This window comes from Myxine glutinosa, chromosome 5 (genome assembly GCF_964187855.1).
Source record: "Myxine glutinosa chromosome 5, kmMyxGlut1.1, whole genome shotgun sequence".
Taxonomy (NCBI): domain Eukaryota; kingdom Metazoa; phylum Chordata; class Myxini; order Myxiniformes; family Myxinidae; genus Myxine; species Myxine glutinosa.
The window spans coordinates 167,534,017-167,549,670 of NC_136265.1; the positions used below are offsets into that span (position 1 = coordinate 167,534,017).

The 15,654-nt window shown below is 45.5% G+C and overlaps 2 protein-coding genes across 3 annotated transcripts in view; one reads left to right on the top strand and one right to left on the bottom strand.

Moving 5' to 3' along the window:
- Positions 1 to 15,654, top strand: part of LOC144892419 (uncharacterized) — a 748,105-nt gene that overhangs the window by 209,597 nt on the left and 522,854 nt on the right. The window lies entirely within an intron of this gene.
- LOC137426764 (uncharacterized) overlaps positions 1 to 15,654 on the bottom strand; it is a 70,283-nt gene that overhangs the window by 42,401 nt on the left and 12,228 nt on the right. For both annotated transcript variants that reach the window (XM_078779055.1, XM_068115621.2), the window contains exon 2: positions 2,054 to 2,501. In XM_078779055.1, the coding sequence (XP_078635181.1) occupies positions 2,054 to 2,501 (448 nt within the window). The remainder of the gene's footprint in view (positions 1 to 2,053; positions 2,502 to 15,654) is intronic.

Sequence of the window (15,654 nt, forward strand, 5' to 3'; positions counted from 1 at the left end):
TAAAACAATTAAGAAAAACATGCCTTGAGGGATGCTGCATTCATACCGTCAAAAAAAACTTTAAAATGTGCAGTACATAGCAAGGTCATAGGTCAACTGTAATGGTCAAAATCACAAGTATAGCAGTGGAGAATAAATATAATCAACTCCAAACATTTATGCGAACCAAATATGTGAAATTACAAACTCTGTGTGCAACCCCTAAATTTAGTCCAAATGGCTTAAAATGTCACCACAAGGGTTTTTTCATACATACAAAATTTTTTGAAGTGTTAGAAGCATGACTTTTCTCACTTTCATTTTTAAGAACCACCCTATTACACATTACCTGTGTCCCACCGTCTGTACATTGGTTTTCCTCCTTCCAAGCTACCTTCCTTCACTTGCATATAAAAATAAACTTAGTAATCCATAAGTGAGGGTTGATGAGGACAGAAAACATCATGCGTATGGATGGAAGATGACCTGAGATGGTGGTGCACTGCCAACTTGAGGCCCTTGAAGGAAGAGTGGGATTGACCAGACTGAGGAAGGCAGCTTCACAAGCAGAAGAGAGGGGAAAAGTAGAGGTGAGCATCAAGCATAGCTATTGGGAGTTTTGCAAGAAGAAGGAAACTGGAAGAAGGACTGAAGAATGCCAGAGGGATGAGAAAGCAGAAGGAGCAAGGCTGGAGAAAAAGCAGCAGAAAAGAGAGATTACCAATCTGTCTGCGATGAAAGAGCAATGGGGTCTTCCCTTTCTTTGTTTAAGATGGCAATGATATTCAAAGTTTTGAATGTCACATCTAGGGGAGTGAAAATTGGGGCAGGGCACCAGCTAATAAGGAAGTATCCATTGACATCGGAACAAAAACCTTATAGGCTGTGAGAAGTTGGGATTTGCCAAGGAGTAATTGAGTAAGGAGGTTGCCGAGTTTACGGCTTACTTTGGAGGGCACCTTTGAAATGTGATCTGCCGAGGAAAGCTCCTAGGAGATGGTGATGACCAGCGTTGCAAGATAATGAACCTCTTCCATCAAACGACTGTGTAAACCGATAAATTGATTCATTTCATGATCTTGCCGGTATTGAAACGACAATTGGATCTTCACCAAAATTGAATCAATTTGTCCTTGTCACACACCCAAACTGTCCAGCAAGTTTCGTCCAAATCAGTCCACAACTTTGAGATATTGTCCGACATACCGTTTTATTTCCACAATTTCCCAATAGAGAAGAATCACTTAAATCATTCTCAGATCCAGATCGTCACCAAAATCTATATCTGATAATCTATAACTTCACCAAAAATGAATACCTTCATTCCATGCTCTAATAACTTTATCGCTCTATACGAACCACAGTCCAGAGGGTCACCTTTCTCCTTGTATAGGGGGACGAGGGTACTCAGTTCCCAATCCACTGGAATGCGGCCTTCTTTCACCACCAGATTACAGATCTCTGTCATTCTCTTCACACCCCAACTTCCCGCTGCCTTCAACATATCTCCTACAACTCCCGTCGGCCCTCCCGCTTTTCTACTCTTCATTGCTTTTATCGCTTCCTCAACTTCCTTCTCAGTTATCTTCTCTGCCAGTCCTAAAACTGGGTTACTCTCTATGTTGCCATCCCATTCATTCTCTGCATTCAACAGCATTTCCATATATCTCTTTCATCTTGGTCCACAATGATTTGTCCCACTTCATCCTTCAAGCAACTCACCCCCATCTCAAATACAACATATAAATCTCAAATATAATCAACTCACACATATATATGTGATATATGTGATATATGTGATATATGTGATATATGTGATATATATATATATATATATATATATATATATATATATATATATATATATATATATATATATATATATATATATATATATATACACACACACACACACACACACACACACACACACACACACACACACACACACACACACACACACACACACACACATAGCTCTTCCTTAAGCTGGGACAACAGTAACTGCACTATTTTATAAAACGGATCGCACATATTATATTATATTACACTTCCATACCTCAGGATATTTTACCTGGTATTGTGTGGACGCACGGCTGTTGACGGTCAAGGCTGCAAACATTCACAATCTTAACAGCAGGGTCCACCTGTCCTATCGTACAGCAATCTTCAGATGCGGGTACAGAATCCATGGAGATCAACTTTTGGGCACAGTTGGCAAGCTCCCGACTCAGAGCACTCAGCGTCGAATGCAACACAGCCGTCAGCATCGCGTGTCTGGATCGGTCATCTTGGGGATCCCAGCTGGAATCAATTAAGCGACGAAGCTCGGCGTACATTGAAAACGGCAGCTTCCTTTTAGCCATTGACAACAGTTCGGCTTTCATAATCAGTGACTCAGTACATGCAGCAAGCGCTCCTTGGCTTTTCATACCCAGTTCAGTCACAACAGCTTGAGCAGTCTCCATTGTCAGTCCTTGAGACTGAAGCCAAGCTGGGAAGTCTTCGATTTCCCCCATGGTCTGTCACAGCAGGCATGACACAGCTCAAACTTCATATGCACATATTCATTCAAAAGGTCAGGTAATTTCCCACCAACCACCCTCCCCAACCTCTCAAAGAGTAAACTTGCACTCTAAAAAAATAGCCTCATGGGGGACTGTTGGATATTTCCCCTAGGCTATGAGCCAAGGGGGTTGGTCGGTACCATACAGATGGAGTAAGGCTCATTGTGATTTTTAGCAAGATATATGTCCCTAGATATGAAAAAAAAGTGATAGCAGTGTATAACTCTCGGCCATCTCTGTGTTATCACCCGAAATATTATTATACGCCTGCTTTGCTTCGCCAAAAAATGTGATATTTGCTAAAATTGGAATAAACTAGGGCATGCCCGTACTATATCTATATCTAAAATTATATCCCCCCCCGCCCCCTCTATTTACATGAAATGGTTTGGTCCAAAGCGAACGGCTTGCGAGTGGTGACAATCCCCCCCCTCTATTTACATGCAATGGTTTGGTCCAAAGCGAACGGCTTCCGGAGTTTGGTAAAGAAATCGCCATCGCGTGCACAAACGCGCAGGAAAGCGAATGAAACGCAAATTCGTTTTTATTAGTTGTAAAACATAGTTTAACGCCAACATAGTTTGCAAACGTGAAATAAATGAATACGCTCTCAAATGTGCCATCCGAGGCAGAGTGTGTCCGCCACGTTCGGCACACGCGATCGTTCGCTGCTCTCTGATTGGTTGAATCGTTTTTTGGACATAGCTCGGTAAGTAATTGTCCGATTAATATGAAACCTTGAAAAGGCACATCCTCGGGTCCCCAGCAATATACCTGGCAAGTTAAAAGTATATCGGACCCGTGGTTGTCGAGAAACAGCGGTCACAGACAAACAAACGTACAGACAGAGATTACTGGAATTATAGATAGATATATGTTTTTAAGGACCACAGAGTGCCAATAATTTGCATACTGGATGCCAACTAATATAGTAATAGAAAATAGAACATTTGTGGGGGTTATTTATCAAAATATTGATATAATGACAAAAAATGTGTTAAATTTAGTGAAAAAGTGGTCGAAATCGCTTCGAGTTCAGAATTCACATTGTACATTTTTGTCAATATTTCAAAAATGAAAACTCCCAGAGTAACATTTGACCCCTCAAAATCTTCGCAAGGAACCACTGCATTGGAATATATCATTACTTTGTAATATGGTGGTTGTTTGGGGCATATATTTTGGCAAAGTTCAAAATATGTTCAACCATACCCCCTAATTTTGATATTTTGGAACGAAACATAGCTTTTGAACATTTTAGGTTTATTCGTCTACTACTTTTGGTATCTCAGTGTAATTTTTGGTATTAGCTAGTATCCTAAAGTAGGTTTGTAACATCAGCTACATTATATTTCACAATGCATGCAAACTTGCTCCACACTCTAGGTTTATCATGATCTCTCGAACAAATACGCCTTGTTATTATACAGTATTATTACCAATCAATTTTTAACACAATTGACACAGATTACAGGCATTTAAAACACATACTAAATAATGCTTATAAATTGAACCTATCCTTTTATGCATCGGGCTACTTTAAATTACAATGAACGTCATACATATTATACTTAAATCACTTAACAGAAAATAAATGTCTGAAATGACATCACGAAAGTGTCCCTCCCTTTAGATGCGCAGCATATTTGGCTCAGAATCCGTATTCTTGCTCCTCGTCAGATGGATCATCCTCGTCGAGGCTGTCGTCGTCTGGCTCGACAGACAATGGCTGATTGTCGCAGGCGGCAAGTTTACACATGTCTGTACATTTCAGTCCATTGGCAATGCAGACACAACTTGGTAGCTTGCAGCTCCTGGAACAATTACAGGCCAACAAATCCAGAAGAGCCTGAGGTGCTGCCTGTCCACTCATCCAGTCCACAGCCAGAGTTGTTCCATCCTGATCATCCCATTTCCATCCTTTTCCAACTGGACTGGGGGTCATTGGGTGCCTCTGAAGGCTTCGTTTCCAAATTGCTGCCTGGTAATTGGCCCGCTGTACATGTTTTCGGAAGCAGTCATTGCATGGAGGCAATTGGTGGCTCTCAATCCCGCCCTTCTTTGCACAGAATAGATGGTATCGAAGGCTATTAAGTTCCTTTGTACCAGACTTGGATGCATATAGGAGGCATGTGAAATTCTCCAGCTTATCCATAAGCTCCTCGGCCACATTCCATTCTTTTCCCAACTGGGCGAACGTTTCTTGGACCTCTTTGCTAGACCTAAGCAGTTTAAGCGCTCCGAGTTTGCCTTTGCCGGCAAATGTGCTGACAGTGTCGCAACCTGTGTAAGCATGCATCCCTATAAGTCCATGACAAACATCTGCGCCCACTGAAGCTGCAATTTTGGTAATGTCAATGATTCGTTTCCGTTCTTTGGTGCCACATTTCTGGAACAATTTTGATGCAATTTGAGTATGAAACGCCAACGCCATGATGAATACGTCAGTGTCCTCGGAGCTGATTACAACTGCTGGATATCCAGTCTGTGCAGCATGAGCAGTGTGAAGGAAGAGTCGACCATCTGCTTCCTCATGTGTACTTTGCAGCTCAAGCACCGCCTGGTGTCCTTCCGTGGTGATTTTGTAACACTTGTCTTCTGTTGTTACAAATAAGACCTTTCCATTCAGATGCTTGGTGTAATCTGGTTTCCTCCATTCGCTCACCAGAAATGAAATGAGGCTAGACTTATTCCCAACATGGGCCAAGAAGCTTCTCCATTGCCTTACAATTTGCGATGCTGTGATGTCCTGAAGCTTAAGTCCAAGTTCCTCTCCTCTGGCGAGCCTTTCACAGTTCTTGATGGATGTATCTTGGTAGGTGTCGAAGACGATGTCGATCCTGTCACTAGTGCTGCCATCTTTCAGTGCCATCGACAAAACAAACTGGGCAATTTCCCCAAAGTTGACTTGATCCCCTTTCACCTTCTGGATTATGCTCATTCCATCTATTATGGTTGCAGAATGATCAGGAAGTTGGTCAACAGGGGCTACATTATTTTGTAGATAACTAGCAAGAGCAGCCTTGTTGGTTTTACGGTGGAGACCTTCTGGGGTTGCCAGTGCCCATGGTAACGGACCAAGAGGATGGGATAGTACATCAGCCATCTGCAGATTTCGTCCCTGTGCCATCACAATGATGCGACCAAACAATGCTCTGTCAGCTTGAAGAATCACGGATCTGCCACTCATTTTGACTTGTTTCTTCTTGCATAAATTACTGAAGGTTTTCAGTTTGTTCATTTTTATTGGATCATGAAAGCGTTTGATTGGTGGGTCCGTCTCGAGTCTCTCAGCTTTGAAGTTTGTGTAGCATTCAACTCCAATGTCTCTGGCATTCTTCAAATCCGAGCAGATATCTTCGGGGGCTTTTTTTGCTGTTGAGATACTGATAAGTTCGCGAGCTTCTTCAAATGGATTTACCCAGCTCTTCACCAGATGTACGATTGTCGAAACAGCATCCTCATCTTTCCTCACACGCGTTTTGTGCAGGTCAGCATGTGGAACATTTGATCCCTGTTCTTGTACCATTTCCCTCATCTGACCAAGAAAGGCACTCCTGTGTTCTGCAGTAATGTAATAGCGCTTGACTGCTCCTGATTTCAGACTAAACCTTGTTGTGCCTCCTGGGGTCTGTGTATCCTTGTTCACAGTGACTTCAGTCGTTTGGTCAACGGGAATGCGTCCAAATGTATTGTGACTGGATAGTTGAACAGAGAACGAACCACCCAAGAAGGCCTGGTACACAGCTGGATGATTGGCTGCCAGATTGGTCATCTCAGCATAATACGCTGGTAGGTATCGTGCATAGTTAAATCTGTCGTAGGCAAAACACCAGGGGATCATGTTCTGGATAGCAGAGAGATGCAAGAGCCAATTTCCTTCTCGAGCAGCACGCAGCAGGGCAAGCAAGACGTTTTCAACAATGTCCACATAAGACATCCAAAAGGCTGAGAGTTCTCCATTTTCATTGCGAAGATGGTCTAAGAATTCGTTCCAGGTGGTGACTAACTCCGTGTATTTGGCGTTTGCCAGAAGACTGTCAAATTTCTGTTGACACAAATGTTCGACCAAATCACTCACTTCTTCTGACACAGACGCTATGTTGTGCTTTTCTTCTGGTTTGTTTCTCTCAACCCATGGAATGAATGCCTCCCATGCTAGTCTCATGAATGCTTCATACACAGACTTGTGCACATACACTGCGCGGTTGTACATCTTCCCAGAAAACACACTGGCAAGTGAGCCTTCCGCTGTGAGGTTTGTTTCTATGCACAGGTCCCGGAGACCAGCATCTTGAAAACGAGCTCCTAGAATTGCGAGTATATTGCCGACTGTATGGAAAGTGCCCAGACGGAGAATGATTCGTGAATACTTGTCAGTGTGTTTCCAGGTGATTTCGGCTGCCTTAGCGTATAAGGCCTGGTCCAACACTACGACAATCTCCCCTAACTGTAGTGCCTTCCTCACAAGTTCTGACTGGTTCAATATTTCAGCGACTGTGGTCAATTCCGTAGCTGGAGCATTGATCGTGGGCATATAACCAACAACATCCTTTGAGACCGTCAGAGAATCTCTGGTGTTGATATTGAAACCTGTCCAGCTTGGTATGCGCTGCTTCTCTGCGTCGGTCATTCGAGCAAGTATCCAGATGAGGTTTTTGTTCGTAGCTGTGTACTCTGTTACTATGCTCGTGTCTGTTGTGAGCAACTGTGGTCCAACGCGCTGTCCAGCAATGTATGTTGTCAATTCGTGATCAGAGACATCCAAAGATCTTTGCTTTTTCTTGGCTATCTCAGGAAGCGCTTGTTTCGGAAGATGTGGTCCATAAACTCTGGCCTGTACCACGATACCATTCACACGATGTGATGTTCCCTTTCCACTCAATGTTTCTTCCAATCTATCAATGTTGACCCATGCCAAGTTGGTAAACGTGTATGGTTGAATACTTGTTGGTATGAGTGTCTGCTGATTTAGATTAGCTGCGAGCTTCTGTAAGCACAAGGCTGTGTCATTTTCTTCCAACTGAGAGTAAGATATCCCATGGCCTAATCTGTTCAACGTCCGTATCAACTCCGTATTCCCAGTGAGTGTTTTAACCATGTATGGAAGCAGTATATGTTTTGGTGGCTTCTGCATACCACATGTCACTGCATATACCACATCTTGACTGAAGGATTCCGTGAGCATTGTTACTCTCCGTGAAGGGTGTTTGTGTTCTGGATCACCAGTTAGTAGACCGATCAGAAACCGTCGAAGATATTCTGGTGCAGTGAATGATTCCTTCTCCACGTCGCACGGGTGATACGGCCAGGTTGTTGTTTTTTCCTCGTCCTTTATTGTTGCTCTCAAAAATGATGATGACTGATCAATGATCTTCGAGATATTTGTTGATTTATCTTTCCAAGTTTTCAGCTCCCTTTCCATATCGCAATACTCGCTGACGATATATTGCATTGTTATGCAATCAGGTACAACAAGAAGTTTTCCTTTTGTGTCAGCAAAAATCTGAATACAGTCTCCCAACTCCTGTTCCAATTTCCGACGGAGATGTTTCTTGGTGGATTCTGTTAGACTATGTATGCCTCTGGCAGACATCATCGTTCGCAGTTTCTCTGTAAGCGTTGTAACTCTGACAATTTGCTTGTTGGGAATGATATCAGTTCGTATATAATGAAACAGTTCTGCATATGATTCGTCTTGCTTTTCGAGATAAATATCATTCTCCTGAGAAGGAGCAGGCTCTGTATCGAGACCAGGTGCTGGCCTTGTGTAGTCCCTGTAGCAGGAAGCATGATAATGTGCTTCAGCAGCAACTATGTCCCTACTCGTTATGGCTAAAATCTTGGTGTCACACCTGCGGATTGCACAAGCTCGAAGCTTCTGGTCCGATCTCAACTCCACAGATTGGACTAGTTTTTCCCGAGTTGACGTTCCCTTGTATCTCTTGACATTTTCGCAGAAAATGCATGTGTAGTCATAGATGCGTGATTCTGATGAGGATCGTCTTGCCGGTCGCTTAGCATTGGAACACCCAGCAACAGCTTCCTCTGTTGAGCTTGAATCTGTTTTACGTTTAAGGGCTTCCAGATCTCTCTTCATCGTGAAAATGCTTCTACATTTCCTATGGTAGAAGATCACTGGAATCTCCTTGTCTGTCACCGATTTAGCGATGTCAAGTATAGGGGAGTGATCTCTTACTTGAGCAGCATTTATTAGGGTTTTCCATGATTCAAAACTGTGTGGACTGGTAAGTTGTTCATTTGGATCAATACTCAGTGATTCCTTGTGAATGATACAATGTCTTCCAGTTGGCACTTCGGCCTCATCTCTGGTTTGTTCTTCCATTGCGATTGTACTAGCAATACTGGGCAAGCACTAACACCACCACCACCACATTACCTGGAATGACAAAAGGAAATAACAATTTAGTTGGGTAATACAGATGCAAATACAGTAATGTTTAACCCTTTAGCACCTATAATATCAAAATTAGGGGGTATGGTTGAACATATTTTGAACTTTACCAAAATATGTGCCCCAAACAACCACCATATTACAAAGTAATGATATATTCCAATGCAGTGATTCCTTGCGAAGATTTTGAGGGGTCAAATGTTACTCTGGGAGTTTTCATTTTTGAAATATTGACAAAAATGTACAATGTGATTTCTGAACTCGAAGCGATTTCGACCACTTTATCACTAAATTTAACACATTTTTTGTCATTATATCAAAAATGTGATAAATAACCCCCACAAATGTTCTATATTTCTATTACTATATTAGTTGGCATCCAGTATGCAAATTATTGGCACTCTGTGGTCCTTAAAAACATATTTATTCCAATTTTAGCAAATATCACATTTTTTGGCGAAGCGAAGCAGGCGTATAATAATATTTCGGGTGATAACACAGAGATGGCCGAGAGTTATACACTGCTATCACTTTTTTTTCATATCTAGGGACATATATCTTGCTAAAAATCACAATGAGCCTTACTCCATCTGTATGGTACCGACCGGTCAATTTGGGGGGTCTGGCTCATAGCCTACCCAGTGTAACCCCTCAGCCCATGCATGGTGGAAACCAATTTCAAGATGGCTGCCATAGAACCATATTGAAAATCGCAGCGTGCCCATTTTCGAAAGGAACCTTCCTCTACTCAACCCCAACACACACTGCAAAAATGGATTTAATCGGACAAGCCGTTCTGCTTGAAATTGACGGAAACCAATTTCAAGATGGCTGCCGTGGCGGCCATTTTGAAAATCGCAGCACGCCCATGAACCTTTCTCTACTCAATTCCAACACACTGCAAAAATGGATTTAATCGGACAAGCCGTTCTGCTCGAAATTGACAGAAGCCATTTTTCAAGATGGCTGCCGTGGCGGCCATATTGAAAATCGCAGCGCGCCCATTTTCGAAAGGCACCTTCCTCTACTCAACCCCAACACACACTGCAAACATGGATTTAATCAGACAAGCCATTATGCTCGAAATTGACGGAAAATAATTTCAAGATGGCTACCGTGGCGACCATATTGAAAAATCGCAGCGTGCCCATTTTCGAAAGGAACCTTCCTCGACCCAACCCCAACACACACTGCAAAAATTAATTTAATCGGGCAAGCCATTATGCTTGAAATTGACGGAAACCAATTTCAAGATGGCTGCCGTGGCGGCCATATTGAAAATCGCAGCGTGCCCATTTTCGAAAGGAACCTTCCTCTACTCAACCCCAACACACACTGCAAAAATGGATTTAATCGGACAAGCCATTCTCCTTGAAATTGATGGAAAACAAAAGTTGACAGAAGCCCGGATGGCTGCCGTGGCGGCCATATTGAAAATCGCAGCGCGCCCATTTTCGAAAGGAACCTTCCTCGACTCAACCCCAACACACACTGCAAACATGGATTTAATCGGACAAGCCATTATGCTCGAAATTGACGGAAAATAATTTCAAGATGGCTACCGTGGCGACCATATTGAAAAATCGCAGCGTGCCCATTTTCGAAAGGAACCTTCCTCGACCCAACCCCAACACACACTGCAAAAATTAATTTAATCGGACAAGCCATTATGCTTGAAATTGACGGAAACCAATTTCAAGATGGCTGCCGTGGCGGCCATATTGAAAATCGCAGCGCGCCCATTTTCGAAACGAACCTTCCTCTACTCAACCCCAATACACACTGCAAAAATGGATTTAATCGGACAAGCCATTCTCCTTGAAATTGATGGAAAACAAAAGTTGACAGAAGCCCGGATGGCTGCCGTGGCGGCCATATTGAAAATCGCAGCGCGCCCATTTTCGAAAGGAACCTTCCTCTACTCAACCCCAACACACTGCAAAAATGGATTTAATCGGACAAGCCGTTCTCCTTGAAATTGACAGAAACCAAAAGTTGACGGATGCCCGGTCACCCGGCCGACAATACCCCTCAGCCCAATTTGAGCTGAGGGGTGAAAACAAATTACCTGGATTTGAGGCGAAGCATCCCTTTTTAGCTTTTTATAGGGGATATATCCAGATGGGGAGCACAACCCCATGAGACCTTAATGTTTTGATGCATCATACCAAATTTGGTCCATATCGGTCATGTAGTTTGTGAGGAAAATGTTTGAGTGAATATGAGGGATTAGGGGGAAGGGGCCCCCTTCCCATGAGAGATACAGCCAGGGGGACAATAATTTAAGGTTAGGGAATGGTCATGACTCCGCATGTCCACTGTCCAGTTTGGTCTGGATCCTGTTGTCGGTTTCTGTGAAGATTATTAAATGAAATACCAATACTTTGGGCAAATCCCTACTTTCACCCCATTTAAATGGGCAGATCCAGATGGGGAGCAGAGTCCCATGAGACCTTACAGTCCTGATGCATTATACCAAATTTGGTCCGCATCGCTCAGGTAATTGTGGCGATGTTTTAGTGAAAATGAGCGATTTGGGGAGGGGGCCCGTAGCCCCCTTTCCAGGGGAGATACGACCATTAGGAGCATGAGTATTAGACAATGAACCTGAATGTGGGAAAAAAAATACATGGACTGCATACATGTATTTATATATACATATATATTGTTACGGTTTTTAGAACATTCACTAGTAAATTTTAGTAAATGTTTTCCCTTATAAATGTTCCCCTGTAAATATCCCCATCAATTGGCTTGTTAAAGCCAAGTCCGCTTGATGTGGCCAGTCCCTGGTGTTGGGCTAGCGGCTAGGGTGCCAGCTTAGGATCCAAGGATCCTGGGTTCGAATCCTGGTCGATCGCTGAATTAACGCCAGGGGGGTTGACTCAGCCTGTCATCCTTCCGAGGTCGGCTAATTGAGTACCAGTTCACTGGTAATTCCCTGCTTGTCGTAAAAGGCGACAAACAGGGTTGGCGGCAGGAAGGGCATCCGGCCGTAAAACATTGCTTCAAAAAGGGGACCAAAAAACAACAACAACCACGGTCCCCAAAAAAGGCCAACCCCCGCTTTGCGGGGAAAAATGGCCTCCAAACGGTGGTTTTTTTAAATTGGCTTGTCAAAGGCATCAATATCCCCATCAAATATCCCCATCAATTGGCTTGTTGGCGTCAGGAAGGGCATCCGGCCATAAAAAAAACATTGCCTCAAACAGGGAACCATGATTGTCATGGGGCCCGCAAGGCTAACCCCCGCTCTAGCAGGGAAAAATGGCCTTAAAACGATCATTCATTCAATTGGCTTGTTAAAGATCGCACCCTAGTTAGTCCATGTACAACACGTAGCGAACCATAGGACCTCTCCGTAGTTATTTCATTATTATGTGTTTCAGTTAAGGATCTGTTCCCAATATTTGAATCTGCGTTGCATTAATCAAATAAAATAGGCCCCTTTCAATTTCCCCAATCGCCTCACCCGCGCTTCAAAGTAACAGTCGGGCGGCGTTCGCTGCTCCTTGCCTTGATGCGGTTGTTGGCCCCAAACTGCCATTAGCCATGTGGTCAAGACGAGGAATAAGGGGCGGAGCCACCAGAACAAGGTGTGGCACGTCGACGCATTGGCGGAGATGGAGTGAGCGAGCCCTTTGCTGGCCAACCAGCGCCGCGGTGAGCGAACCGGTAGGCGTGTCATCAGAGCCGGCGGTTTGATTCCAGCACGAACGATAAAAGCGGCTGAAAGGGACTGCTTGAACAGCCGGGTGAGAAGGTACGGTTGGGAGTCGGGTGAGAAGGTACGGTTGGGAGTCGGGTGAGAAGGTACGGTTGAGAGTCGGGTGAGAAGGTACGGTTGAGGGTCGAGTGAGAAGGTTCAGAGAGTCGGCTTGGGTTGGAGACGGCGCTTGGTGGGGTCTGGCTGAGAGACGAAGCTGCGCAGAGCCCTCTGACGAGCTGTTTCGAAAAGCCCCCCGACCGCGTGAACTAATACGTGCAGCTGCCGCCGGGTTTTTCGCCTCGAGCCGGAGCGTGGACTGGAGCCACCCTCGACGCTGCGCACCGGCCCGGACCGTCCTACCCTGTCACCTGCATGGACCCTTCTCCTTCTTCCAGTCATTCCTGCCTGCCATCCCCTTTTGTGTAAGTCTGTCCTGGGCGTTGGTAATATAAGGCTGTTTAAGGCTGCCCTGTGTATCTTCTTCTTCTTCGTTCTGTATATTACTTTCGTTTCCTCTTCTTCTTCTTCTTTGGTTTTGTATATAGTTAATAAATATCTGGTATTCCTTTACTTTGGTTTCTTCTTTCCCCCCGATCGCTTTAGTCCCTTCTTCCCATTGAATACCTGTGGCGCGATTTTGGCCAAATGCCTTATAGTCGGGTTTAGTCTCTTGATAACGGCCCGAGCCGCAGCTCGCTTCGCTCGGCGCAATCCAATCACGCTGCGGCCCGGGTTGGAGTATTTCCTCGCTTACGGCCGGTGGTAGTACTTAGGTATTAAGACAAATTGGGCGTACAACCCTACTTACCATCGACCGGAAGTGACGTCATACCCCCAGGACCGGTCGGGCGGCCAGCTTAACAGGACAAGGGGACTAACCCCCCCCCCCCCCTTGGTAAGGGGAGCGCCGACCCCGAATCCGCAACAATTGGTGTTGGGAGTGGGATTTGAAGCCCAAACCAAATTTTCTACTATATGAAAAAATTTGGTCAAAATTACGAGCGGCCAAAATCTAGTATTAACATCCAAATTGAGTCGTGCCATGGATAGTCAAGGCGATCGGATGCCGGTGGGGGTAGATGAAGAAGGGTTAGAGTCAACCCAGGACCCCAGGGAGGAGGTGGGAGAAATGGAAGAGGAGATCGAATAAGGTGTGGTAGAGGGGGTTGCAGGCACACAAAATGGCGGCGCCTCGCATGTGGCGACGAGGGCTGCGCCCGCTGCGCAATTGGGAGGGATGGATTTGCAGGACCTCATGGCGCAGCTACAGGCGGTCATACAAATGGAGATGGCAAAGAATAGTGAGCAAATGGAAAATAAAATGGATGCTCGGAGTAATAAGCTGGGGGAGCAACTGGGCAGCCAAATTGGGGGCCTAGAGGTCAAATTGGTAGGAGTAGAGGGCAAATTAGGGGGCCAATTGGAGGACGTGCGTAGCCAAATGAACGAAGGGTTAACGGGGCTGGAAAACAGAATGGCCACCCAGGAGAACCAAATGGAAGGGATGAAGAACGGGTTAACGGGGTTAGAAGATAAGATGGGGGGCAAATTAAGGGAAATGGGGGAGCAGATAGAGGAGGTAAAAATTGGACTAGAAAACAAATTGGACACCTACAAGGGGGAGCTAGAACAGATGAGGGCGGCATCTACCAAGGAAATAGGAGAGATGGGGGAGGATATAAGGCGCGGGGTGAGCGAAGAGGTCGGAGGAGTACGCGATGAGGTAAAGCAGTGTGAGGAGCGCATGGAGAAAGAGGTGAGAAAGAGTACGGTTAGGTTGCAGGGGGGAATAGAAGATTTGACGCGGGGAGTAGATCAGCTGACAGTGGGACAAAAGGAGTTAGGGGAGCAAGTAGAGAAGAACACAGCTGTGATAAGGGGGCTGAAAGCGACACAGAAGGAAATAAAGAAAGAACTAATAGCGACGAAGAAAGAATGTCAGACGGTACACGAGGAGCTGACAAAGAGGCTGGACGAGGTAGCAGAGCCGTTGGAGACAAGAGAACGAGAAGTCAGGAAGCATATAGAGACGACCAAAGTGGCCTTAGAGGAAGAAATTGAGGGGGCGCATCGGGAAATAAAAGAGGTGAAACAGAAGTTAGAGGAAGTGGAAGAAGGGGTGAGTAAAATTTAAAAGAGACGGAGGGAGTCCAAGAAGGAAATCAAGGAGGTGATGGAATTGGTGCAAGGTCTGTGCTCACAGCATGATGATGTACTTACTGACCAAATAAAAAGTTTGCAGGTGGCGGAGGAGGAGGCGAAGATGACGAGGCACCGAGGTGAGTGGCGATATGCTCGGAAATGTATATGGTGTGAGGGGAGGTTCAGCGAGCTTGGGTGTTGGTATAGACCTGGGCGTTCGTGAGGGGCCAATGGTGAGGTGTGCGACTGGTCCTGAGTGCGTGGAAAGAGAGTGTGTGCAAGGAGGTCCGATTATGGGGTGCGAGGGGTATTGGTGAGCAAGGGTGTGTGAGTATAGAACGGGTAGCATATGGACGTGAGAATGCAATCCGAGCATCGACGTTAACCGGGCCAGCGTTCAGGCCGACGTATAGCCGATGTGAGCTCTCGGTGCGTGGCGTTCGTTGTGTGCTGCGGAAGCCGGCCGGGATCGTAGTCGCGTCGCTCCTGCTCGGGGCGTCGTGCACGATTCGGGCCGGGCCCCGCCCTGTACGGTCGGTACCGTGCTTTGCCAGGCAACGTGGGCGGCCCGGTTCGAGGGTAAGGAGAAGGGGTCGGGGCAGCGCCCCCTTGTGGTGGCGGCATTCCGGCCGGGCAAGGCTGGGCCATCGCGCTTGGGAGCGCAAGGCCTTGTGCCGAGATGGTGCTTGGAGCCTTGGCTCAACAAAACCTCCTCCCCAGAATCGATGCCGGACGGATCCAACCACAGGAGACTGACCATCCGCACACATAGCCGGCTTTTCGAAGCCGAGCTGTGAACATGCAATTCCCGCACCGAGGCTCGTAGTTTAATGGACTGATGG